The following is a 26,302-nucleotide window of genomic DNA, read 5'->3' on the forward strand; positions in this document are numbered from 1 at the left end:
TTACTGTTTTTGAGCAATGTGGCACAACTTTCAGGGCTTATAAAATCCAAACCGTTCGAGTTATTACAAAGTTTTTAACAACTATTATTCAGCACAGTGTCATAAGTCATGTACCAAAGTTGGAAGCCGATACCATTTACGCCCTCGGAGGAGATAGTGTTTAATAAACACTATTAATGTCGGTAGAGTCATCTACCTGTAGGTGTCACTTGCATACACTTGATGGCACTATTGCTGCATGTTAATAAAGCTGCTGCTTGGTTGTTATGATCTTTCTCTCTATCTTAGACCAGCAAACCACATTGCTGCTTTGTATTTTACAGTATTTTGCAGTATCATGACACCAGAGCTTTTAGTCAGCATAAATGATTTTCAGCATAAATGACTATCAGAGTAGCTGCTGGTGCATAAATAATACTATAATATAATAATACGACTGTGTAAGGGCCTGTATTGAGTTTCTCCAGACTGTATTGTGCGCGGACCTTTTCAGGGCTGTTTTGGTCCACAAATGTTTCTTCACCCCGCTTGTGTTGATGTGAGGCTGCCTCTATCAGGCTCTGCAACCCCGTCCTGTCACACGTCTGTGCTGGAGTCAAACCCTGCATTTCATTAAGCTGTCTGACTGTGCTGTAATCAGTTTCACTGCTCTGCCTGCTGGGAAGTGTCAATATCCTCAGTGTCTCTCTAGATAAGTGTTAGCAGTATTAGCACCTGCCATCTCTGCAAAAAACTTTCAAAGTTTGACATTTCTCTTTATGTATCTTAGCGGGATAAAGAAATCTGTATCATATCAGGAGAAGGCTTGATATCTCATCTTTGTGACTTGTACAGTAGTCTTCCCTCTGTCAGTTACAGTAGGAGAGACTTGCATTTCTTAGTAGATCATCTTTTCTCTTCTATTCTTTAGGCAAACTCACTGTTTTACTAGATTTTAGGAGTGTCTCAATCTGGAGGACCCCAAATTTAAAACAGAGCTTGGTGAAAAATGCCATTAAATGTTTTTTTTTCTCCACTCAGAGAGAATAATCTGCAGCAGAAACAGATCACCTGGTTTTGCAGGTTTCCTGTTCCTGCAATGGTTAAACCTGAATGAAGAGCAGATCTTTAAGGTTAACAAGGCCTTCATTATATATTGTTGTATTGAGATTTTATTAAAGCCCCTTTTCACCATCTCTCCATTTATGAGTTTTATAGATTTATAAACAATGTTCGGGAACAAAGACCACACCTTGTACACTTCCCACTTCCGCACAACAGAGTATTTAGGCACACCTTATCCGTTCATCTCCCTTCTTGTTTCAGTTTGCAACTCTCACCCTTCACCCATTTCCTCCCCCATCACTTCATCCCTCCATCTCTAATCCCTTCATCAGGTTCTCCAACCTATCCATCAACGTCTCAGCTCTCTTTCATTATCTCAATTAAACCATCGAAATCCATATTGTTCTTGGCGTGGTCTTGGTTAGTGAATTAATGTTTGTGTACATATTGGCTTTCTGCCTTTGCTTTCATTGTCCTGAGAACACAGAGCGTCCATACAAAAGAGAGTAGAGTGCTCTGATTGGACCACCAGGCAAACAGTAAATAAAGTTTAGATTAATTAATTAGTTAATTATTTTTTTTATAAATATAGCTGTGCCTCAGACTGTTTCATTTCTCTTTATGACAAGTCAAAATGTCTGCCGTGAAACAGTCTATTGTAGGATTCATGTAATTGTCAGGCAGCTTATTTCTCTTATTTCAGAGGAAGTTTGCTATTGAATCACTCTGGAGAAAAGGTCAAACCATGAGTCATTACTCACCTTACATGTATCTACCTATGCAAAACAATCATATATATTCAAAGACAAGACTAATTCAAATGGTTTGCAAATATTCTCTCCGTTGAACTGGGAGGAAAGGATGATGTGGGGTCATCAGGTTCACATGAATTACCCACAACAGACACTAGGTAGTGCTCATGGTTTTACGACATTACTGAGCAAACCAGTTTAGTTTCCAAAAATAACAGACTTGAGAAACCAGTACAACATCTTTATTGAGATGATGAGTTTTGGACAAAATCATAAATTATTGATTCGTCAGTGGTGTTTCTTTTAGCAACATTACAAGTTTCTGTGATTAAGAAACAATTCAAACCATTACATCTATAACATGATGAACAGTGTTACTGTGTAAATGCTGTTAAGAATTTCAAATGGATTGAATTTAAATGGCAGACTTCCAGGTTGTCACAGTTGCTCTAATTCTCGCCCATCTCTTCTGCCATGAACTGACACACCAGAGTCACTGTAGCAAGCACCATCATAAACTCATTGAAGTCCACTTGACCATCGCCGTTGAAATCCAGATCAGACATACACTCATCGAGTGATGCTTGGTCCTTGCAGTCCTAAAACAGACGCATGAGGTAAAATCATGAGATAAAAAGGCACTAAGGTCAGTTATCCATTTATTTTCAATACTGAAAATTGAAAAGTATTAAGAGTCACTCAATGTTAGTTTTGGCCTTTTTGCAGAGTTATTAAAAAATATATATAGAATATTGACAGTCTTATCCTTTAAAAACATCGTAAGCTTCACCAAGTCTAAAATATTGAGGAAAAACTCTGACATGCAGTTTATCATTAACTAAGTAATGTGCAGGGACTGAAGTTTTGCACTGAAAATGTGTTAAAAAGAAACACTCACTGATATGAAGCTGGGGAATTCTGTCTCAATCAGGGTCTTCAGCTCTTTTTTGTTCAGCGTTTTGGGGTCTCCTTCTTTTGAGGCATAGGAGTGGAACGCTTCCCTGAGGACCATCATACCTTCTTCAAGTTTGGTAGGCATGTTTTCAGTATTGCAATCAAAGCCTAGAAAGACAATTCAAGAGAGTCAAGAATTAACAACTGTAGTTCTGAAATGGCATTTTATTGTCATTTATTAGAACTGTAGAAAGCTAAAGAGTAAATATTTTGTGTAGCTGGAGGAAAAACAATTCAGTGTTGTTAATAATAATTATATTATTCACTGTAATAACTTAACATATCCCTGTTTTATAATTCACATGGCTTTCTTCCTTCTCTCTAAGTTACACTTGACTTGCCTTCAGCTCATAAGTTTAGTTTTAATTTTAGTCTCTAACTTTCATTTTTATTTACTGCAGTCTTTGAAGTTTGTTTGAATCTTTTGTTATTTGCATTTTTAATGAAAAAACTCATGTACTTTAATGTATGCTTTCTCAGTTGCACACAAAATTGTAATACTAGTTGGATAATCCAGTATATACAAGAGCGTGTGCAACAGAGGACCCCCAAATAATAATAATAATAATAATAATAATAATAATGTAAAAAAAAAACAGCCTGTGACACATTATTAACATTCCTCTATATTCTATAATCATATTTTCAAGTCTCACCTCAGATCCGACTGCTTTAAATATTGAGGGTTTGAAGCTAACATGATAGAAAACCAACAGCAAGAACTCACCTCGATACTGGCAGTATAAGGAGTAGGAAGTGGAAGTGGCTTCAGCTCTTATCTCATCAGTTATATACACTCCTCTCTATGTGAAAAAAAATCAAAAACAGATGGGTGCCTCCCTCTAAACAGGTGAGTCACCTGGTATGTACAATGCAACCACAATCTGTTTGTTCTGCACAGCAAACAGACCGTTAAGAAGAAAAGCTCTTTATAAAAGGACATTAGGCGAGGCAGGCTTGTAAGCCAGCATGAATAAAATAATGTTTACTTTTGCCTTTTTCACTTTTGAGGTGTAGCAGGTGCAGCATTATTGCATACATCTTCAGCTTGGATGAAAATTTCAATGTTTCCTGAAATATAAATTCTACTCAAAGGTATAACTGAGGGGTTGTGTGATTAAAGGCTATTTGGTGAGTTGTATTACAGTTGTGAGTCATGGTACTTTCATGGAGGTTTACTTCCACCCGTCAAATACACCACAGTCCTTCTCCACCTGGTCAATTTTAAGAGTTAGTTCACTCAAATGACAAAGAAAATACTTTTTCTTTCTGGCTACACTTTAAAATCACTGGGATAAAATGTTACCCAGTTTGGGTCAATATAGCACCAACACAATACTCAAGACATTTTTTAATCCAAAAGAGAGAGGAACAAAAACATGTGACCACAAATGAACAGACCACCTCCCACAGGGTCTGGGATCTTTGGAGACGAGGTGTCACCTTCAACTGCCAGCTTCTACTAAGGGTCTGGATGCAATCTAAGGCAAAGGAACCCCCGCCTCACTCAAGGAGAACATTGACCAATGAAAAAAGGAGGAGGGTAAAAGAATATTAAACTACATAAGAAAGGAGGAGTTCTTAATTAAAAAGCAAAACCGGTAGAACAAGAGGAAGTAGAATTTAAATGACAAATTATTTGGCAAGATAAAAGATATAATCATACAGCTTAGCTGCAATAGAAATTGCAAAACTAATACCCGAATATTAAAAGTAGGGCTATAAGCCTTATCAAATGTCATGATCATTTTCATCATGTTAAGTGGTTTAGAGTATAGAAAATATATAGACACACTTGTGACTCCTTAAAATGAAGTGATGTCTGAAGAGGTAAAAGTATCCAGTATTTCATTAATTCAGAGGGTTTCAGGGGTCCAAAGAGGTGAAAATATCCAGTATTTCATTTATCTGAAGGATTTTAGAGGCACACGGTATCCAGTAATTCACTTACTTCACTTCATTAGGCTGCTCTTTACATTGAGCAAGTTTCTCTGAAAGGAACCTGCCCGGTGTGACTGTCAGAGTCAAGATTGTCAGTTAATATTGTTACTGGATTGGATTAGATTGGAAGAGAAGAATTAATTCCTTCCTCAGCTGTGCAACCACACCTGTCTTTCTTGTTGGCACTGGTGTGGTAATGAATCACATGGGAAGGTCAGAGCAGGTAGCATAATTATGAGATTTTCTTTGTGTGTTTTGTTATATAGGGTTTAGGTTATAGGGACTTAACAACATTTATTGTATATTTAGCAGAAAATCTTTGTGCTTGCACAGCTCTGAAAGCTTCCCTTTAGGTTCTGACTGTCACAATTAAAAAAAATTGAAATCTGCTCCCTTTGATCATTATAAATAAAAAAATATACATTATATGTATCAATTCAGTAATTGTTATATTTAAACAAGTGAGATATTAGGCAAGGCAATTTTATGGATATACCACTTATACAGAATGTTAAACTCAGTAAAAAACAAACAAACTGGAAAAAACAATCAAGAATCAAGTATCTTTTAGTAATTAAGTCAACTAACTTCTCTTGCTCTGCCTTCACTGTCTTGTTTCCTGGTTTGTAATGAGCATTACAATCTCACCATGCAGCTCAACATGGCTGCAGACATCTGTTGAGGACAAAATTTTTTTTACAAATAAGTAAGAGAAGATGGCGCTAGCATCTAATTAAATCATTCTTTCTAATTAAAGACATAATGATAAAATATCTCAGATAATAAAAGAATAAAAGGACATGGAGTTGGGTCAGTTATACAGTTAATTGGTTGATTATATTTTCTATAAATCTTATTTCCCATCAAAAAAACAAAAAAAACAAAAAACAGGTAGAAACACTGAATCCTTGTAATTTAATTTGGCCTAAGCAGTAGTCAGATTTATATATACAGTGTTTATTCCCAGAAAAAAAATACTGACATTACCTCAGTGAAGAATTGGTATAGGCTGTAACTGGACACAGCATACAGTGCAGGAACTGACCAGCAGATGGAGACAAAGACTTTCATGATGACCAGCAGTCTGCACAGAGCCACCAGCTGATCTGAACCAAGCGGCAACCTCCTGGGCTGAAAAATGAAGCCAATATGGAAGTGCCAAAAACCTGCATTCTCTCTAATGGCCAACAGGGGGCGACTGGCTGCAAAAAAAAGTCAGATTGTATGGAAGTCTATGGGAAAATGACCCTACTTCTCTCTTGAAACATTACCTCAGTAAACTGTTTACTAATGAGTTTATGGTCTCAATCGCTAGTTTCAAGTCCTCTTCAATACAGCATGATGTTCATTTTGTAAATTATGGTCCCATTTAATTTAAATTTGATGATAAAGTAGGAGCTTCAGGGCAGGGCTACATTGTGACTGACAAGTTGCTACCATGGCGACAACATTGCTTACGTGACATAACCGCTGCGTATGGGCATAGCTGCTGCTATTTCGCAGTGTTTTTTCAGTTCACTAAAGTTAATTGTAACATTGTGGTTGCCTTAAAAAGTCTTGTTCAGCATTTGGTTTTAATAAAAGACCCATCAATGAGTTGGATGATCAGTTTTTCCGTTTTTTTTAACATTAGTATTAATTTTAAAGAAAAGCAGAGTGGCTGATCGGTTCCGCTTTGCCATAGGAGGGACACCAATTCAAACGGTGACCCAAAAACCTGTCAAAAGCCTGGGCAAGATATTTAACAGTTCCTTGAGGGATACAGACACACTCCAACAAACCAAGAGTGACTTGACATCCTGGCTCACAGCAATAGACAAGTCGGGGCTCCCAGGAAAATTCAAAGCCTGGATGTACCAACATGGAGTCCTGCCGAGGCTCCTTTGGCCCCTGCTTATCTGCGAGGTGCCTATGTCAACTGTGGAGACACTAGAAAGAACCATCAGTCAGTCTCTCCAGAGTTGGCTTGGGCTCCCTCGGTCCCTTAGCGGCATTGCCCTCTATGGGCATTCCACCAAGCTGCAGCTTCCTATCAGCGGCTTGTCAGAGGAATTTAAGGTTATACATGCTTGGGAGGTGATGATGTACCGTGACTCCTCTGACGCCAAAGTCACTGCAGCGGGAATCCTGGTGAAAACTGGAAGGAAGTGGAAGGCACAGGAAGCTGTCGATAGAGCAGAGGCATGGCTACAGCACAGCATCTTGGTCGGCAATGTGGCAGTGGGACGGGCAGGACTTAGTAGTTTTCCCAAAGCCTGTCACAACAAAGCCAGAGGAAGGGAGAAACATCAAATGGTGCAGGATGAGATACGAGCAGAGGTGGAGGAAGACCGCTGGACAAAGATGGTTGGCAAGTACCAGCAAGGTGCCTGGACAAGGTGGGAGCACACTGAACAGCGTAAAATCACCAGGCCAGAGCTCTGGAGATTCGAACCCCAGCACATCAAGTTCCTCATCCAATCCGTATATGACACTCTCCCAAGTCCAACCAACCTGCACTGTTGGGGCTTAGCAGACACTACAGCATGCCAACTGTGCCAGAAGAGAGGCACTCTGGTACACATCCTCAGCTGCTGTCTGAAGGCATTTCGAGATGGGCAGTATCACTGGCGTCATGACCGGGTTCTCAGGGCCCTGGCAGACACAGTTAGCGCAGCGATCATCAGCAGCAAGTGCCAGCACACCCCCAAGCAATCCATCACATTCGTCAGAGCTGGGGATAAGGTACAACATCAGCCAAGTTCCTCCGGAGGGCTTCTCACCACTGCACGGGACTGGAAGCTCCAAGTCGACCTGGGAAGGTAGCTCAAGTTCCTAGAACACATCTCAGCCACTTCACTCCGCCCGGACATGGTGTTAACATCAGAGTCAACGAAGCAAGTGGTTCTGGTAGAGCTTACTGTCCCCTGGGAAGACCGGATTGAGGAGGCTAATTAGCGCAAGAGGGCCAAATACGCTGAGCTGGTGTCAGAGTGCAGGAGCAAAGGCTGGAAAGCCCACGGCGAACCAGTTGAAGTGGGGTGCTGGGGTTTCACTGGCCAGTCATTACACCAAACCCTCAAATTCCTTGGAGTAAAAGGCCAGCTGTGCAAAAGAGCCATCAAGAACATCATAGAAAATATAAATGTGTTTAACTGTTATTATGGATAAAATTAAAGTCAGGAAGAGTCTGTCTGTCTGCAAGAAACAGTTTAATGGAGGAAATAACATCATGAAAAAAAATCTTTCTAATAAACGAAGAAAGTTATTTATGGTGTGTTTCCTCGCTCCTCAGAGATCCCTTCTCGCTCCTCGGAGCATAATAAGAGATTTGGGACGCCTGTCAAAATGGCGCATCAGGAACAACTTCCGGTTCAGGCGAGGAGCGAGGAATGAGCAGACATCATGGATGTATAAAGAGAACTGGATACCGCGTCGAAGGCGGGGCCCCGTTCATTCCTATGACAGTTGCTCAGTGGTGCATGAAGCCAAAAAAGTTCGACTTCCACGTATAAAATTACCCGGATCTTCCGGGATCATTGGGCCCATAGAGGAAGCGCACTAGTGGCTTTCACCGGCCGAGTTGGCTACTTCCGGTTTAGCCCTCCGGCTAACTTGAATGGGGATATACAATTCAATCGTGCGGCTCTTTTAGGCTTTCAAAATGTGATCGGACCTAATGGATCAAATTCTGATAGTGAGACGAGTCATTTTGCAGGGGTTTTGATGCTCAAAAAAATGTATCCGCTGATTTACAGACATCTCTTTCACAATGTAAGTCTATGGAAAAAAGTCTTTTTGGGCCCAATAGCATCATGTGACATTGTAATTACACAGTTTGGCCGCTATTTTGAATTGGCTTCACAGCCCAGCGCTGTTCCTGGGGGCTTGGGAGACATAAATTAAGAGACTTTAGATTGACCCAGGGTGAAACAGTCTGTGGAGGGAAGCACAGTCAGGCGGCGGAGGAGAAGGCAACAATTCAGCCTCTCTTAATCGGCAGAAATGGCTGATGCTGATATTTCATTTTAGAGCTTTTATAGGGCGATACCGATGGCGTGCCGATAATATCGTGCATCCCTAGTCTGTACAGTCGTCTAGCTGTAGGTGTCACTTGCATACACTTGACACTATTGCTGCATGTTTATAAAGCTGCTGCTTGGTTGTTATGATCTTTCTCTCTATCTTAGACCAGCAAACCACATTGCTGCTTTGTATTTTACAGTATCATGTCACCAGAGTTTCACGACTGTGTTAGGGCCTGTATTAACTGTATTGTGCGCGGACCTTTTCAGGGCTGTTTTGGTCCACAAATGTTTCTTCACCCTACTTGTGTTGATGTGAGGCTGCCTCTGTCAGGCTCTGCAACCCTGTCCTGTCACACGTCTGTGCTGGAGTCAAACCCTGCATTTCATTAAGCTGTCTGACTGTGCTGTAATCAGTTTCACTGCTCTGCCTGCTGGGAAGTGTCAGTATCCTCAATGTGTCTCTCTGGATAAGTGTTAGCAGTATTAGCACCTGCCATCTCTGCAAAAAGCTTTCAGAGATGTCAGAGAGACATTTCTCTTTATTTTAGCGGGATAAAGAAATCTGTATCTTAACATTTTGTATTTTCGACTTTTAACTGAAAACTTTCGATATTTTGTATTATAGTGCTCTAGGGTTCATATGAGGAGAAGGCTTGATATCTCATCATTGTGACTTTTACAGTAGTCTTCCCTCTGTCAGTTACAGTAGGAGAGACTTGCATTTCTTAGTAGATCATCTTTTCTCTTCTATTCTATAGGCAAACTCACTGTTTTACTAGATTTCAGGAGTGTCTCAATCTGGAGGACCCCAAATTTAAAACAGAGCTCGGTGAAAAAGGCCATTAAATGTTTTTTTTCTCCAGTCAGAGAGAATAATCTGCAGCAGAAACAGAACACCTGGTTTTGCAGGTTTTAAAATGTTCAGTCCATCACTGACTATTCCTGTTCCTGCAATGGTTAAACCTGAATGAAGAGCAGATCTTTAAGGTTAACAAGGCCTTCATTATATATTGTTGTATTGAGATTTTATTAAATGCTGTTTTGATGCCCTTTTTCACCATCTCTCCATTTTTAATGTTTGTCTAAATGTTGGCTTTCTGCCTTTTCTTCCGTTGTCCTGAGAACACAGAGCGTCCATACAAAAGAGAGTAGAGTACTCTGATTGGACCACCAGGCATACAGTAAATAAAGGTTGAATTAATTAATTAATTAATCTAATAAATATAGATGTGCCTCAGACTGTTTCATTTCTCTTTATGACAAGTCAAAATGTCTGCTGTGAAATCAGTCTATTGTAGGATTCATGTAATTGTCAAGCAGCTTATTTCTCTTATTTCAGTTTGCTATTGAATCACTCTGGAGAAAAGGTCAAACCACGAGTCATTACTCACCTTACATGTATCTACCTATGCAAAACAATCATATATATTCAAAGACAAGACTAATTCAAATGGTTTGCAAATATTCTCTCCATTGAACTGGGAGGAAAGGATGATGTGGGGTCATCAGGTTGACGTGAAAACTCCCTACTTAGTGGGTTGTATTAGGAGTGAAGTCTTTTGACTTCAAACCAGCAAACCAGCAATCTGCAAACCAGGCAGATGTTTTTAATCTGTCTCTAAAATATTTTAAGACATTACTGAGCGACCCAGTTTAGTTCCCAAAAATAACAGACTTGAGAATCCAGTATAACATCTTTATTGAGATGATGAGTTTTGGACAAAATCATAAATTATTGATTCGTCAGTGGTGTTTCTTTTAGCAACATTACAAGTTTCTGTGATTAAGAAACAATTCAAACCATTACATCTATAACATGATGAACAGTGTTACTGTGTAAATGCTGTTAAGAATTTCAAATGGATTGAATTTAAATGGCAGACTCCCAGGTTGTCACAGTTGCTCTACTTTCCCTCCATCACTTCCAGCATTTCATTGCACATCATAGTCACTGTAGAGAGCATAACCATAAACTCATTGAAGTCCATTTGACCATCGCCGTTGAGATCCAGTTCAGACATAAAGTCATCAAGTTTTGCTAGGTCCTTGCATTCCTAAAACAGAAGCAGCGAGATGAAAATCCAACCAAAGAGAATTAGTTTCACAAGATTGAAGACACATAACACTTACAAGCCTGAAATACACTTTTTTTCTAAACACTTTTTTGAATTGTACCACTTACTCATAATAGTTTGGTCATCATGAGATAAAAAGGCACTAAGGTCACTTATTCATTTATTATCCATACTCTGCTATTATTGAACAATAATATCCAATAGACATAATATCTACAGAGCAGCTGAGAAAATTGAAAAGTATTAAGAGACAAACTAACACACTGTTAGTTTTGGCCTTTTTTGCAGAGTTAATAAAAAAAGATTATAGAATATTGCCAGTCTTATCCTTTAAAAACATCATAAGCGTCACCACGTCTAAAATATTGAGGAAAAACTCTAACATGTAATTTATCATTAACTAAGTAATGTGCAGGGACTGAAGTTTTGCACTGAAAATGTGTTAAAAAGAAACACTCACTGATACGAAGGTGGGGAATTCTGTCTTGATCAGATCCTTCAGCTCTTTTTTGCTCAGCTTTTTGGGGTCCCCTCCTTTTGAGGCATAGGAGCGGAACAGTTCGATGAGGCCGATCATACCCTGTTCAACTGCGGTAGCCATGTTTTCAGTATTGCAATCAAAGCCTAGAAAGACAATTCAAGCGAGTCACAAATCAACAACTGTAGTTATAAAATGTCATTTTATTGTCTTTTATTAGAGCTGTAGAAAGCTAAAGAGTCAATATTTTGTGTAGCTGGAGGAAAAACAATTCAGTGTTGTTAATAATAATTATATTATCCACTGTAATAACTTAACATATCCCTATTTTATAATTCACATGGCTTTCTTCCTTCTCTCTAAGTTACACTTGACTTGCCTTCAGCTCATAAGTTTAGTTTTAATTTTAGTCTCTAACTTTCATTTTTATTTACTGCAGTCTTTGAAGTTTGTTTGAATCTTTTGTCATTTGCATTTTTAATGAAAAAACTCATGTACTTTAATATGTACTTCCTCAGTTACACACAAAATTGTAATACTAGTTGGATAATCCAGTATATACAACCTAACATGATAGAAAACCAACAGCAGGAACTCACCTGGACACTGATGCAAACAGGAGTTGGAAGTGGAAGTGGCTTCAGCTCTCTTCCCATCAGTTATATACACTCCTCTCTTTGTGAAAAAAAAAATCAAAATCATATATGTGCATATACCTCCAGACAGGTGAGTCACCTGGTATGTACAATGCAACCAAAGGCTGTTTATTCTGCACAACACAAAAGCATATGTGAGGAGTTGTGTAATAAAAGGCTATTTGGTGGGTTGTATTACAGGTATGAGTCATCCACACCCCCACCCCCACTGCAAATACACCATAGTCCTTCTCCACCTGGTCAATTTAAAGAGTTAGTTCACTCAAATGACAAAGAAAATACTTTTTCTTTCTGGCTACACTTTGAAATCACTGGTATAACATGTTTTGACAATTTGGGTCAATATAGCACCAACACAATACTCAAGACAGTTTTTAATCCAAAAGAGAGAGGAACAAAAACATGTGACCACAAATGAACAGACCACCTCCCACAGGGTCTGGGATCTTTGGAGACGAGGTGTCACCTTCAACTGCTGGCTTCTACTAAGGGTCTGGATGCGATCTAAGGCAAAGGAACCCCTGCCTCACTCAAGGAGAACATTGACCAATGAAAAAAGGAGGAGGGTAAAAGAATATTTAACTACATAAGAAAGGAGGAGTTCTTAATTAAAAAGCAAAACCGGTAGAACAAGAGGAAGTAGAATTTAAATGACAAATTATTTGGCAAGATAAAAGATATAATCATACAGCTTAGCAGCAATAGAAATTGCAAAACTACTACTCAAATATTAAAAGTAGGGCTATAAGCCTTATCAAATGTCATGATCATTTTCATCATGTTAAGTGGTTTAGAGTATAGAAAATATATAGACACACTTGTGACTCCTTAAAATGAAGTGATGTCTGAAGAGGTAAAAGTATCCAGTATTTCATTAATTCAGAGGGTTTCAGGGGTCCAAAGACGTGAAAATATCCAGTATTTCACTTATTTTTGAAGGATTTTAGAGGCACAAAGTATCCAGTAATTCACTTACTTCATTTCAATAGGCTGCTCTATACACTGAGCAAGTTTCTCTGAAAGGAACCTGCCCCAGGCCAGGTGTGACTGTCAGAGTCAAGATTGTCAGTTAATATTGTTACTGGATTAAATTGGAAAAGAAGATATGTGCAACCACACCTGTCTTTGTTGTTGGTACTGGTGTGGTAATGAATCGCATGGGAAGGTCAGAGTATCTGTCACAATTTTGAGATGTGTGTTTTGTTCTATAGGGTTTAGGTTATAGGGACTTAACAACATTTATTTTATATTTAGCAGAAAATCTTTGTGCTTGCACAGCTCTGAAAGCTTCCCTTTAGGTTCTGACTGTCACAGGAAAAAAAAAAAAGGGAAATCTGCTCCCCTTGATCATTATAAAATCATGTAGCCTATCAATTCAGTAATTGTCATATTTAAACCAGTGAGATATTAGACAAGGCAATTTTATGAATATACCACTTATACAGAATTACAGTTAAACTCAGTAAAAAAAAAAAAAATAGAAAAAACAATCAAGAATCAAGTATCTTTTAGTAATTAAAACTGCAAGCAGTGTTTAACAGGCCCTTGTGCCTCTGTGCACGTCGGGCTGTGGTGAAATCGATGGGCTTCTGTCACAGGCATGTAGGGGAGAACGGGGTAACATGAACCACTTTTTTACATTTGGTGATTTTACTGCAAAATGAAAGTGTATTTGTTTCAACTAGTGGTAACTATGTATACCTCAGGTCGCTGTGTGCCCATGGAAATTAAAACAAGTTATCTAATTATTATGGTTTTAGAACAATCACCCATCAAAAAAAGTTAGTATGGCACAACTTACCCCAAGGTAGGGGTAAAATGAGCATGGGGATGGGGTAAATTGAGTGCTCTATGGGAAAATAGTGTTACCATTAAATACTGATATAAAAATTACACAAAATCAAACAAATTTGAGATAATTTCGAACTTTATTAATGCCATCAATTTAACAAAGGCAAAAACTCATACTTTTCAGTAAAATTATATGTTTGTTTCCTGTTGTTCAACATGTTACCTAAACATTTTCAGTAAAGATTAAACTGATTCACCGTATCTGTAGGGAGTTTCTTTCGGTCTCTGTTGAAAATTAAGAATTGAAGGCCAAATCCTTATCTGCCTTTCCTCCATGGACATTCCCTCTAAAGTTACAATGACCGAGTCCCACACCTCACCTTTGATAGTATCTGTTAGGAACACGGGATCACACGGGAAGCAGAGATCATAAAGGCAATGTAACATAATCTTAAGACAATAACATAAGTGTATATGTTTCCATTTCAATGACAGTGCCCCCATTCACAGAGCACGAGGGGTCACTGAATGGTTTGATGAGTATGAAAATGATGTGAATCATATTCTATGGCCTTCACAGTCACCAGGTCTCAACCTATTTGAACACCTATGAGAGATTTTGAACCTATGTGTTAGACAGCTTTCTCCACCACCATCATCAAAACACCAAATGAGTGAATATCTTTTTGAATGAATGGTGTTCAACCCTCTAGAAGAGTTCAGAGACTTGTAGAATCAATGCCAAGGTGTATTGAAGCTGTTCTGGTGGCACATGGTGGCCCAACACCTTACTAAAACACTTCATGTTGGTTTTTCCTTTAATCTGTCACCCGTCTGTATGTACAGCATGTTTGTGTGTAGCTTAAACTTAACATCAGTCAACAATTAGGTATTTATTCATCAACATTGTAATACTTGTAACAGTGGATCAAACATTAACATGAACAGGGTCTCTGGTCTCTAGAATATCAGAAAATAATTTTTGGGGGTAAATTGAGCCATTGACTCATCTTGCCCCCACATCACTGGCACGTTTTACCCCACTATCTCCATTTTGACAAAGCTGTTTCACACAGTGGCTCAGATCCACAGTTATGCTAAGTTATGACCTTGTTTTGTAGCTTACAATGCAATAATGTCCAAAATGTATCTTTTTTAATTAAGATACAAGACGGATAACTTTAGCAACATGATGAATTCACTTGGCATGACAAAAATCATTTTTTCATGTAGACATGTTCAAGCTGGGAGTCTTATCAAACATGTAAAGTTTGGTGCAGAATGGAGCAATTACAATAAAGTTATAGCAACTTCCTCTGTCATGGCGAAACATCAAATCTGAACGGTGTGAGGATGAGAATTTTCTGCAGGGTGAGACATGTCTGTCTTGCTCACACCTGTGGCATTAAAAATATGCAAGATTTGGGCCCATTCACTTGAATTACAATTAGTAAATTGAAAACTCTTGATGAGTTTGTGTATAAAACAAATTAATGGTTTGTTTGGTTGGTTTGCATTGGAACCGGTTTGAAGCCCAGAGGTTTTGCTTATGGTCAGCATCATCTTTTGCGTTTGGAGCCAGGATCTTCCAAATAAGGCCAAAGTGAATGCTAGCTTAATGGGAACACTGAGTGGTGCACACGAGGCTGATGTTAGATACCTTAGCTGAAATGTGCTCACAGGGCAGGTATTGTATTCAAGTAAAATTTAACTTGGTGAAATATTGCAACACAATCTAACTCATTGTGAGTCCCAGAGCTGAGGAGAGCAGCAGGTGAGCCAACTGTCAATCACAGCTGTCAATCAACGCCCACACAGCAGACATCAAAACTACTATAAGTCTTCAAATCTTATTAATGGAGTATAATTTCCAAAATGACCACCAGCACACTTACAGGGCCTGAATTTAATGATTAACACCAGAATGACTCGGGGAAAAAAACTGCTTAATTAGTATTTCTGGAGAGAACTTGACAATTTTTGAATGAGAGTCAATTGGACCATCTAGCGGCTGTCATGCTACTTGCCGTTTGTTCTTTATATTACAAGTGTCGCTGGCATTTTGACCCTTTCATGGGAGCAACAGAGGTGTGACTTTGTTATAGAGTTACAAAGTTTACAATGGGAGGAGTTGGGTCAACAAAATGTTGAACTTTAACTGTTGACAATCAGTGTTGGTTTCTTTTAACCATGATTGCAGTCGTTCCCTGACCTTAAGCAAGTGGTAGCTAATGTATTTACTGTACAGTATGATGACAAAGGTCCCCAAACCTTAACAAAGTTTTAATTTCATCACAAACCATGATCTTTCCTTAACCCTAACCCTAACCAAGTCATCTTTATGCCTAAAGCTAACCAAAAAATAGTGTATTGTAAGGCACAGGCAAACATGATGTTGACATCAGATCAGAAAAGATTGTATATGTGTCGTTCTGAAGGCCACAACAAACAGTGTATTTGGTCGTCAGTTCTTATGCATTGAACCTTTTCATCTTGAACCTTGAATTCATCAGTCAAAATTTCTCCTTTTATACAGCAGGCTCTTTCAGTTTGAATTCATGTCAGATACAATGGGTGTTGTTTAAGTCCCTATAACCCAAACCCTATATAACAAAACACACAGAAACTTCCCATGTGATTCATTACCACATCAGTGCCAACAACAAAGACAGGTGTGGTTGCACAGCCGAGGAAGGAATTCATTTTTCGTTTCCTAAAGACAGCAATCTAATCCAGTAACAATATTAACTGACAATCTTGACACTGACAATCACACCTGGCCTGGGGCAGGTTCCTTTCAGAGAAACTTGCTCAATGTAAAGAGCAGCCTATTGAAATGAAGTAAGTGAAATACTGGATACTTTGTGCCTCTAAAATCCGTCAAACATTTGAAATACTGAATACTTTCACCTCTTTGGGCCTCTAAATAATTTAAATGACTGATACTTTCAACTCATCTGGCCTCAAAAAACATTAAAGTAAATGCAATACTGAATGCTGTCATTTCTATGTGACTCTAAAGTAATTTAAATAAGTGAAATACTGGATATTTTCACGTCTTTGGACCCCTGAAACCCTCTGAATTAGTGAAATACTGGATACTTTCACATCTTCAAGCATCACTTCATTTTAAGGAGATGCAAGTGTGTCTATATATTTTCTATACATTTCATAAGGCTTATAGCCCTACTTTTAATATTTGGGTATTAGTTTTACAATTTCTATTGCTGCTGAGTTGTATGATTATATTTTTTATCTTGCCAAATAATTTGTCATTTAAATTCGACTTCCTCTTGTTCTACCAGCTTTGCTTTTTAATTAAGAACTCCTCCTTTCTTATGTAGTTAAATATTCTTTTACCCTCCTCCTTTTTTCATTGGTCAATGTTCTCCTTGAGTGAGGCAGGGGTTCCTTTGCCTTAGATCGCATCCAGACCCTTAGTAGAAGCCGGCAGTTGAAGGTAACACCTCGTCTCCAAAGATCCCAGACCCTGTGGGAGGTGGTCTGTTCATTTGTGGCCACATTTTATGTTTTTGTTCCTCTCTCTTTTGGATTAAAAAAATGTCTTGAGTATTGTGTTGGTGTTATATTGATCCAAACTGGGTAAAATTTTATCCCAGTGATATTAAAGTGTAGCCAGAAAGACAAAGTGTTTTCTTTGTCATTTGAGTGAACTAACACTTTAAATTGACCAGGTGGAGAAGGACTGTGGTGTATTTGACAGGGGGAAGTAAACCTCCATGAAAGTATCATGACTCACAACTGTAATACAACCCACCAAATAGCCTTTTATTACACAACCTCTCAGTTATACCTTTGAGTAGAATTTATACTTCAGGAAACATTGAAATTTTCATCCAAGCTGAAGATGTATACAATAATGCTGCACCTGCTACACCTGAAAAGGGAAAAAAGGCAAAAGTAAACATGATTTTATTCATGCTGACTTACAAACCTGCCTCGCCTAATGTCCTTTCACCAACAGCTTTTCTTCTTAAAAGCCTGTTTGCTGTGCAGAATAAACAGCCTTTGGTTGCATTTTACATACCAGGTGACTCACCTGTCTGGAGGTATGCACATATATGATTTAGATTTTTTTTTTCCACAAAGAGAGGAGTGTATATAACTGATGGGAAGAGAGCTGAAGCCACTTCCACTTCCAACTCCTGTTTGCATCAGTGTCCAGGTGAGTTCCTGCTGTTGGTTTTCTATCATGTTAGGTTCAAACCTTCAATATTTAAAGCAGTCGGATCTGAGGTGAGACTTGAAAATATGATTATAGATTATAGAGGAATGTTAATGATGTGTCACAGGCTGTTTTTATTTTATTTTACAGTATTATTATTATTATTATTATTATTATTATTATTATTATTATTATTATTATTATTTGGGGGCCCTCTCTTGCACACACTATTGTATATACTGGATTATCCAACTAGTATTACAATTTTGTGTGTAACTGAGGAAGTACATATTAAAGTACATGAGTTTTTTCATTAAAAATGCAAATGACAAAAGATTCAAACAAACTTCAAAGACTGCAGTAAATAAAAATGAAAGTTAGAGACTAAAATTAAAACTAAACTTATGAGCGGAAGGCAAGTCAAGTGTAACTTAGAGAGAAGGAAGAAAGCCATGTGAATTATAAAATAGGGATATGTTAAGTTATTACAGTGAATAATATAATTATTATTAACAACACTGAATTGTTTTTCCTCCAGCTACACAAAATATTTACTCTTTAGCTTTCTACAGTTCTAGTAAATGACAATAAAATGACATTTTATAACTACAGTTGTTGATTTGTGACTCTCTTGAATTGTCTTTCTAGGCTTCGATTGCAATACTGAAAACATGGCTACCGCAGTTGAACAGGGTATGATCGGCCTCATCGAATTGTTCCGCTCCTATGCCTCAAAAGGAGGGGACCCCAAAAAGCTGAGCAAAAAAGAGCTGAAGGATCTGATCAAGACAGAATTCCCCACCTTCGTATCAGTGAGTGTTTCTTTTTAACACATTTTCAGTGCAAAACTTCAGTCCCTGCACATTACTTAGTTAATGATAAATTACATGTTAGAGTTTTTCCTCAATATTTTAGACGTGGTGACGCTTATGATGTTTTTAAAGGATAAGACTGGCAATATTCTATAATCTTTTTTTATTAACTCTGCAAAAAAGGCCAAAACTAACAGTGTGTTAGTTTGTCTCTTAATACTTTTCAATTTTCTCAGCTGCTCTGTAGATATTATGTCTATTGGATATTATTGTTCAATAATAGCAGAGTATGGATAATAAATGAATAAGTGACCTTAGTGCCTTTTTATCTCATGATGACCAAACTATTATGAGTAAGTGGTACAATTCAAAAAAGTGTTTAGAAAAAAAGTGTATTTCAGGCTTGTAAGTGTTATGTGTCTTCAATCTTGTGAAACTAATTCTCTTTGGTTGGATTTTCATCTCGCTGCTTCTGTTTTAGGAATGCAAGGACCTAGCGAAACTTGATGACTTTATGTCTGAACTGGATCTCAACGGCGATGGTCAAATGGACTTCAATGAGTTTATGGTTATGCTCTCTACAGTGACTATGATGTGCAATGAAATGCTGGAAGGGATGGAGGGGAACTAGAGCAACTGTGACAACCTGGAAGTCTGCCATTTAAATTCAATCCATTTGAAATTCTTAACAGCATTTACACAGTAACACTGTTCATCATGTTATAGATGTAATGGTTTGAATTGTTTCTTAATCACAGAAACTTGTAATGTTGCCAAAAGAAACACCACTGACGAATCAATAATTTATGATTTTGTCCAAAACTCATCATCTCAATAAAGATGTTATACTGGTTTCTCAAGTCTGTTATTTTTTGGAGATAAACTGGGCCACTCAGTAATGTTAAAATATTTTAGAGACAGATTAAAAAATCTGCCTGGTTTGCAGATTGCTGGTTTGCTGGTTTGAAGTGAAAAGATGTCACTCCTAATACGACCCACAAAGTAGTTTTCCATTATGAAACATTTTTTAAAAATCTGTAAGAGCACAAAGGAACTCAGGTATTTTTATACCAGTAAACATGTGGAACAGACTAAATAGTTTTAATATATGAAGGCAACCATGAGCACCACCCAGTGTCTGTTGTGGGTAATTCATGTTAACCTGATGACCCCACGTCATCCTTTCCTCCCAGTTCAACAGAGAGAATATTTGCAATTTATTTGAATTAGTTTTGTCTTAGTATATATAAGGTTGTTTTGCATAGTAGATACATGTAAGGTGAGAAATGACTCATGGTTTGACCTTTTCTCCAGAGTGATTCAATAGCAAACTGAAATAAGAGAAATAAGCTGCCTGACAATCACATGAATCCTACAATAGACTGTTTCACGGCAGACATTTTGACTTGTCATAAAGAGAAATGAAAAAGTCTGAGGCTCATCTTTATTAATTAATTAATTAATTTAACCTTTATTTACTGTATGCCTGGTGGTCTAATCAGAGCACTCTACTCTCTTTTGTATGGACGCTCTGTGTTCTCAGGACAATGGAAGAAAAGGCAGAAAGCCAACATTTAGACAAACATTAAAAATGGAGAGATGGTGAAAAAGGGCATCAAAACAGCATTTAATAAAATCTCAATACAACAATATATAACGAAGGCCTTGTTAACCTTAAAGATCATTCAGGTTTAACCATTGCAGGAACAGGAATAGACAGTGACGGACTGAACATTTTAAAACCTGCAAAACCAGGTGATCTGTTTCTGCTGCAGATTATTCTCTCTGAGTGGAGAAAAAAACATTTAATGGCCTTTTTCACCGAGCTCTGTTTTAAATTTGGGGTCCTCCAGATTGAGACACTCCTGAAATCTAGTAAAACAGTGAGTTTGCCTAAAGAATAGAAGAGAAAAGATGATCTCCTAAGAAATGCAAGTCTCTCCTACTGTAACTGACAGAGGGAAGACTACTGTACAAGTCACAATGATGAGATATCAAGCCTTCTCCTGATATGATACAGATTTCTTTATCCCGCTAAGATACATAAAGAGAAATGTCAAACTTTGAAAGTTTTTTGCAGAGATGGCAGGTGCTAATACTGCTAACACTTATCTAGAGAGACACTGAGGATATTGACACTTCCCAGCAGGCAGAGCAGTGAAACTGATTACAGCACAGTCAGACAGCTTAATGAAATGCAGGGTTTGACCCCAGCACAGACGTGTGACAGGACGGGGTTGCAGAGGCTGATAGAGGCAGCCTCACATCAACACAAGCGGGGTGAAGAAACATTTGTGGCTAAAAGCAGCCCTGAAAAGGTCCGCGCACAATACAGTCTGGAGAAACTCAATACAGGCCCTTACACAGTCATGAAACTTTTTCAATTATGCACCAGCAGCTTCTCTGATAGTCATTTATGCTGAAAATCTTCCAAAATAAAAGCTCTGATGTCATGATACTGCAAAATACAAAGGAGCAATATGGTTTGCTGGTCGTAGATAGAGAGAAGGATCAACAAAGCAGCAGCTTTATTAACATGCAGCAATAGTGCCATCAAGTGTATGCAAGTGACACCTACAGGTAGATGACTGTACCGACATTAATAGTGTTTATATTAGAATGTAGGCAGGATTTTATGTGCAATTCACTCTATGACTGTATTTAATTCAAAGCTTTTTCTTGATATTGTCCTTTGGATATCATACCATTATTGTTTTATGATCCTTTAACCAGTTTCTTACTGATTTGTAAAATAATACAGTATGTGCCTTACACTAAAAAAACAACTCTGTGCAGTACTATTAAGTAAGTCACATGGATAATAAATGAATGAAAACAAATAAATACTAAGATCTGAACAAAGTCGGTGAAGAGAAAACCCTCCACTTGTACTGTTCAAGTGTAAAATGGTATTTCTATCTTGTTGATGTACAACAAGCTCAACCTGCTTCTCCCTTTGTGTGTGTGCGCCCTGTTGCTTTTACATGTAAGTCACACACAGGTGCACACACACGTTAACTCTTCAGTTACTGAAAACTGTGCAATACACATAGTAACCATACATCTCTTTAGTACACATGTTTGGTGCAAATAGACTTAGAAAGTGTTTTATTTCCTATAACTTTGGAAATATAAATATTGTCCAATATGGCTGCAACTTACCTATACTTGTATATCTGCACTAGTTTCATAATGAAGGACTTGACATTTTTATATCTGTATATTATCTTGTTTTATTCTACTTATCTTTTTCATAAAGCTATATTATATTCACTTTTTGTAATTTATTGTTGCTTATTGGTTGTTTGACAAACAGCAGCAGACAGAAAAAGCAGTCTGCAAAGAGAGAGATTAGTTTGAAGCAAACTTTCTAAATATGAATTCAAACTTGAATTGTGGGTGCGCCTCTCCTCATGCCACACTGTCAGTCCAGCGTGAGTGAACATGAGTAAACAAGCACCAACTACTGACAACACGGTCAACATACTGAACATTGCAATTTTAACAGATTGAGACAATATCTTGACTTGTAATCAACTCTTCCCTAATCATGGCTTTACCATCTCTCACTATCTCGCACCTCCGATGACAGAAGAAGCTGAGATGGCTACAAGAAAATGATAAGGTCATGTGCACATTTTTTTCTTCAACTGACATCCTCTAAACAGGATGAAGAAAAAAAGAGCAAACTGAGAAAATAAAATGGGTAAACTGAACTTATTGAATGTGGGATTTCCTTTGGACATGAGTCTAAAGGGTACTATTATCATGCAGCCCAAGGAGGTACTATTGATGCACTTTATTTTTTATTTTATTTTTAATTATTATAACACAAGGCCAAAGGAATACATACACATACATATAGAGGAAAATAGTAACAGTACCACAACCAACAACAACAGCAACTTATTCGAAAAGAGAAAGGAAAGTAGAAAAAAAAAAGTGCTACCAGTTGTGACAGTGCAGTATAGGTACACATCCACATCCATATACATACAAATATATATATATATATATATATATATATATATATATATATATATATATATATATATATATATATATATATATATATATATATATATATATATATATATATAATATAAAAATGAACATATTTACATCCCTTTAGTTGACCTTTATTGACATTCCAACGTTATTTTATTTGTTTATTTTTATCCCTCCCTTTTTAACTCCAGAATTCACCTTGACTCAAAGGACAGTTGTAGGATTATACACAAAAAACTGTGCATAACTTTTCATAAGATATCATACGAACCGTTTCATGAGAATACGTTGCGTTGAGTGAGAACCTTTTATTACCAAGATGACATTCCACAGTAAAGATAGAGTTCATTAGGTAGGTATCAAAAGACAAAACATATACAACCAGCACCAAATTCCTCTTTCAAACTTGGTTGAAGTCCTCTGACGATTACTTTCTTGCTCTCAGCTAACTGGGCTTTTTCTCAGATTTGTCTGAAAAGAAGAATCCAAGCAGCAGCGAGGTTTCTGCTGGGAGAACTATCCCCCTTTAAAACATACACAATCAGAGATTATACATGTACATTATGTCATTGTATAATCAAATCTTATGCTGTGGTATCTTACAGTATCGTAGATAGATAATAGACTCATTGCTCTTCCAGTTAATTGTATTTTGTCTGAGTTTTACTTTTTTGCTGTTGTTGTTTCTTTTTAAGATAAAATACTTGCAATGAATATATAGCATTTTATTAATCCTTTTTAAATGTACCAGAATGAATAGACACCTTTTTGGAAAGGACTACACAAACTTGGGTACCGCCCCATAGATGAACGTCTCCTGCTTACTGTCCCGATATGGTGTCACCTACAGTATGTCTATTATTGAACACACCCCTTGTTTCTTTGCAAGTCTGGGGATGTGATTGGCCTCGATCCACATGACCACGTGCCCATCCCATCTATGTGTGAATAACCCATTGGCTGACAAGATGTGTGTTTGTATATGATTGGTTGTATTTTATATTTTTTAACTTAAATGTAAATGAATTTTTGTTTCACACCCATCTCATTTAAATGTTCGTTGTAGTGTGTTGCACCTTGACAAAGGCCACAAGCTGAAACACGTTGTTCTTTATAGTACAAGTGTGGCTGCAGTTTTAACCCCTTCAGACTTCTTTCCATGCATCTTGGAAGTAGGTGAGGTTGTGTCGGAAATTCCCTGAATTGCATTGTTACAACATCTTGCTCATAAGTACAAATAGCAACAACAACAACAAAAAAAAACAGCAATGTCCTCATGAACAACACAATATCATCAGTAATGGTGAAAAATAAAGATAAGTAGCAGGAATAAAACAAGATAATATACAGATATAAAAATGTCAAGTCCTTAATCCTGAAACTAGTGCAGATAAGATACAAGTATAAGTAGCAGCCATGTTAGATAATAGTGCAAGTTATTGGAAATATAGCAGTTTCTAAGTCTACTTGCACTGTGTGCCAAACAGTTATATGGGTTACTATGTGTATTGCACAGTTTTCTGTAACTGAAGAATTAACAAGATACATATGGAATTTACAAGATAAATACAGATGTTTTAGATTGTTCCATTGTTGTAATATTGTAGTTCTTTATACTATATTGCATTATTGCACTGGATATGCACAGCAGTAGTTGTAGTTCAATTAAATATACATTATGTTGCAATTACATTGGGGGAATCTGATTAATTGGAATATTATTATGTAGTTGGTAACATACACAACAAAGCCATAATATAAACTGAAATAATAAAGGCTCCTGCATTTTAACCTAAACTTAAGACCCTGTCCTATAGTGGGACCCATGTATTAAAATGTATATTTACCATTATTCTTTCAGTTTATAATGTACTTAAATGGTGCATAACTGATTTTTTTTTGTGTGTGCGTGTAATTAAATTACCACAAACTAACTGTCAGTCTGAGGCAGGTAAAATCCAACCACAAAGGAATATTGGTTGAATTCTTTGGGCAAAATCTAATCAGGTGTGTGTGTGTGTGTGTGTGTGTGTGTGTGTGTGTGTGTGTGTGTGTGTGTGTGTGTGTGTGTGAGAGAGAGAGAGAGAGAGAGAGAGAGAAACTTACATGTAAAGACAACAGGGTGCACACGCAAGGCCAGAAGTAGGTTGATCCGGCCCTGCTTGCTGTGAATCATCAGGAAGGAAAAACATTTTTACACAATAATAACAGAGCCGCATATGAATCTAATTTTCATATAATCAGATATAATCATGACTTTAAATATTGTCAGTACAAGTGCAGGATTTAGTCTTCACCAACTCTGTTCAGGTCTTAGTATTTATTTGTCTTGTTTTCATTAATTTATTATGCATGTGACTTACTTAATAGTACTGCCCAGTGTTGTTGTTTTTTACTGTAAAGCACATACTGTATTACTTTACAAATCAGTAAGAAACTGGTTAAAGGATCATAAAACAATAACGGTTTGATATTCAAAGGACAATATCAAGAAAAAGCCTTGAATTAAATACAGTAATAGAGTGAATTGCACATAAAATCCTGCCTACATTCTAATATAAACACTATTAATGTCGACACAGTCATCTACCTGTAGGTGTCACTTGCATACACTTGATGGCACTATTGCTGCATGTTTATAAAGCTGCTGCTTGGTCGTTATGATCTTTCTCTGTCTTAGACCAGTGAACCATATTGCTGCTGTTTGTATTTTACAGTCTCTGCCCAGTGAACTCCTCCAACGATTACTTTCTTATTTTCAGCTAACTGGACTTTTCCTTAGATTTATCTGAATCCGAGCAGCAACGAGGTTTCTGCCAGGAGAACTATCCTCATTTAAAAACATGCACAATCAGAAATAACTGTAAAACAATCAGAGATAACTGTAAACATACATGTACATTATATCATAGTATAATCAAATCTTATGCTGTGGTATCTTACAGTATCGTAGATAGATAAGACTCATTGCTCTTCAAGTTAATTGTATTTTGTCTGAGTTTTACTTTTTTGTTGTTGTTGTTTCTTTTTAAGATAAAATACTTGCAATGAATATATAGCATTTTATTAATCCTTTTTAAATATACCAGAATGAATAGACACCTTTTTGGAAAGGACTACACAAACTTGGGTACCTCCCCATTGATGAACTTCTCCTGCTTATTGTCCTGATATGGTGTCACCTACAGTATGTCTATTATTGAACACACCCCTTGCCTCTTTGCAAGTCTGGGGATGTGATTGGCCTGGATCCACATGACCACGTGTCCATCCCATCTATGTGTGAATACCCCATTGGCTGACAAGCTGTGTGTTTGTATATGATTGGTTGTATGTTTTTTTTTTTTTTTCACTTTTGTACATGAATTTTTTGTTGTTTCACATCCATCTTATTGAAATATTCTATGTTATGTGCTGTACACTGACCCTGATGAAGTAAGAAAAGCAAAAGAGAGTGGATTGCTCTCATTGGCCTACCATGCATACAGTAAATAAAGGTTGAATTAATAAATACATTAATAAATAAATAAATAAAATATAGCAGTGACTCAGTCTGTTTAATTTATGTTTATGACAAGTGAAAATGTCTGCTATGAAA

At 37.3% G+C, this 26,302-nt stretch overlaps 1 protein-coding gene and 1 pseudogene across 2 annotated transcripts; one reads left to right on the forward strand and one right to left on the reverse strand.

Moving 5' to 3' along the window:
* Positions 1 to 2,059: 2,059 nt before the first annotated feature.
* Positions 2,060 to 5,841, reverse strand: LOC121906139 (protein S100-A1-like). Of its 2 annotated transcripts, none has more exons than XM_042424830.1 (4): positions 5,679 to 5,841; positions 3,478 to 3,553; positions 2,695 to 2,858; positions 2,060 to 2,395 (listed from the first exon to the last, which is right to left on the reverse strand). In XM_042424830.1, exons 1-4 carry the CDS (start codon positions 5,760 to 5,762, stop codon positions 2,246 to 2,248), a joined length of 474 nt encoding a protein of 157 aa, XP_042280764.1. In that variant the 5' UTR covers positions 5,763 to 5,841; the 3' UTR covers positions 2,060 to 2,245. The 2 variants fall into 2 exon arrangements, with proteins under 2 accessions (XP_042280764.1, XP_042280765.1); XM_042424831.1 differs by lacking the exon at positions 5,679 to 5,841 and adding an exon at positions 3,914 to 3,934.
* A 30-nt stretch (positions 5,842 to 5,871) lies between these two features.
* On the forward strand, positions 5,872 to 8,066 carry LOC121905386 (annotated as a pseudogene).
* Positions 8,067 to 26,302: the final 18,236 nt, after the last annotated feature.

The sequence above is a fragment of the Thunnus maccoyii genome, chromosome 10, assembly GCF_910596095.1.
Source record: "Thunnus maccoyii chromosome 10, fThuMac1.1, whole genome shotgun sequence".
Lineage (NCBI taxonomy): Eukaryota > Metazoa > Chordata > Actinopteri > Scombriformes > Scombridae > Thunnus > Thunnus maccoyii.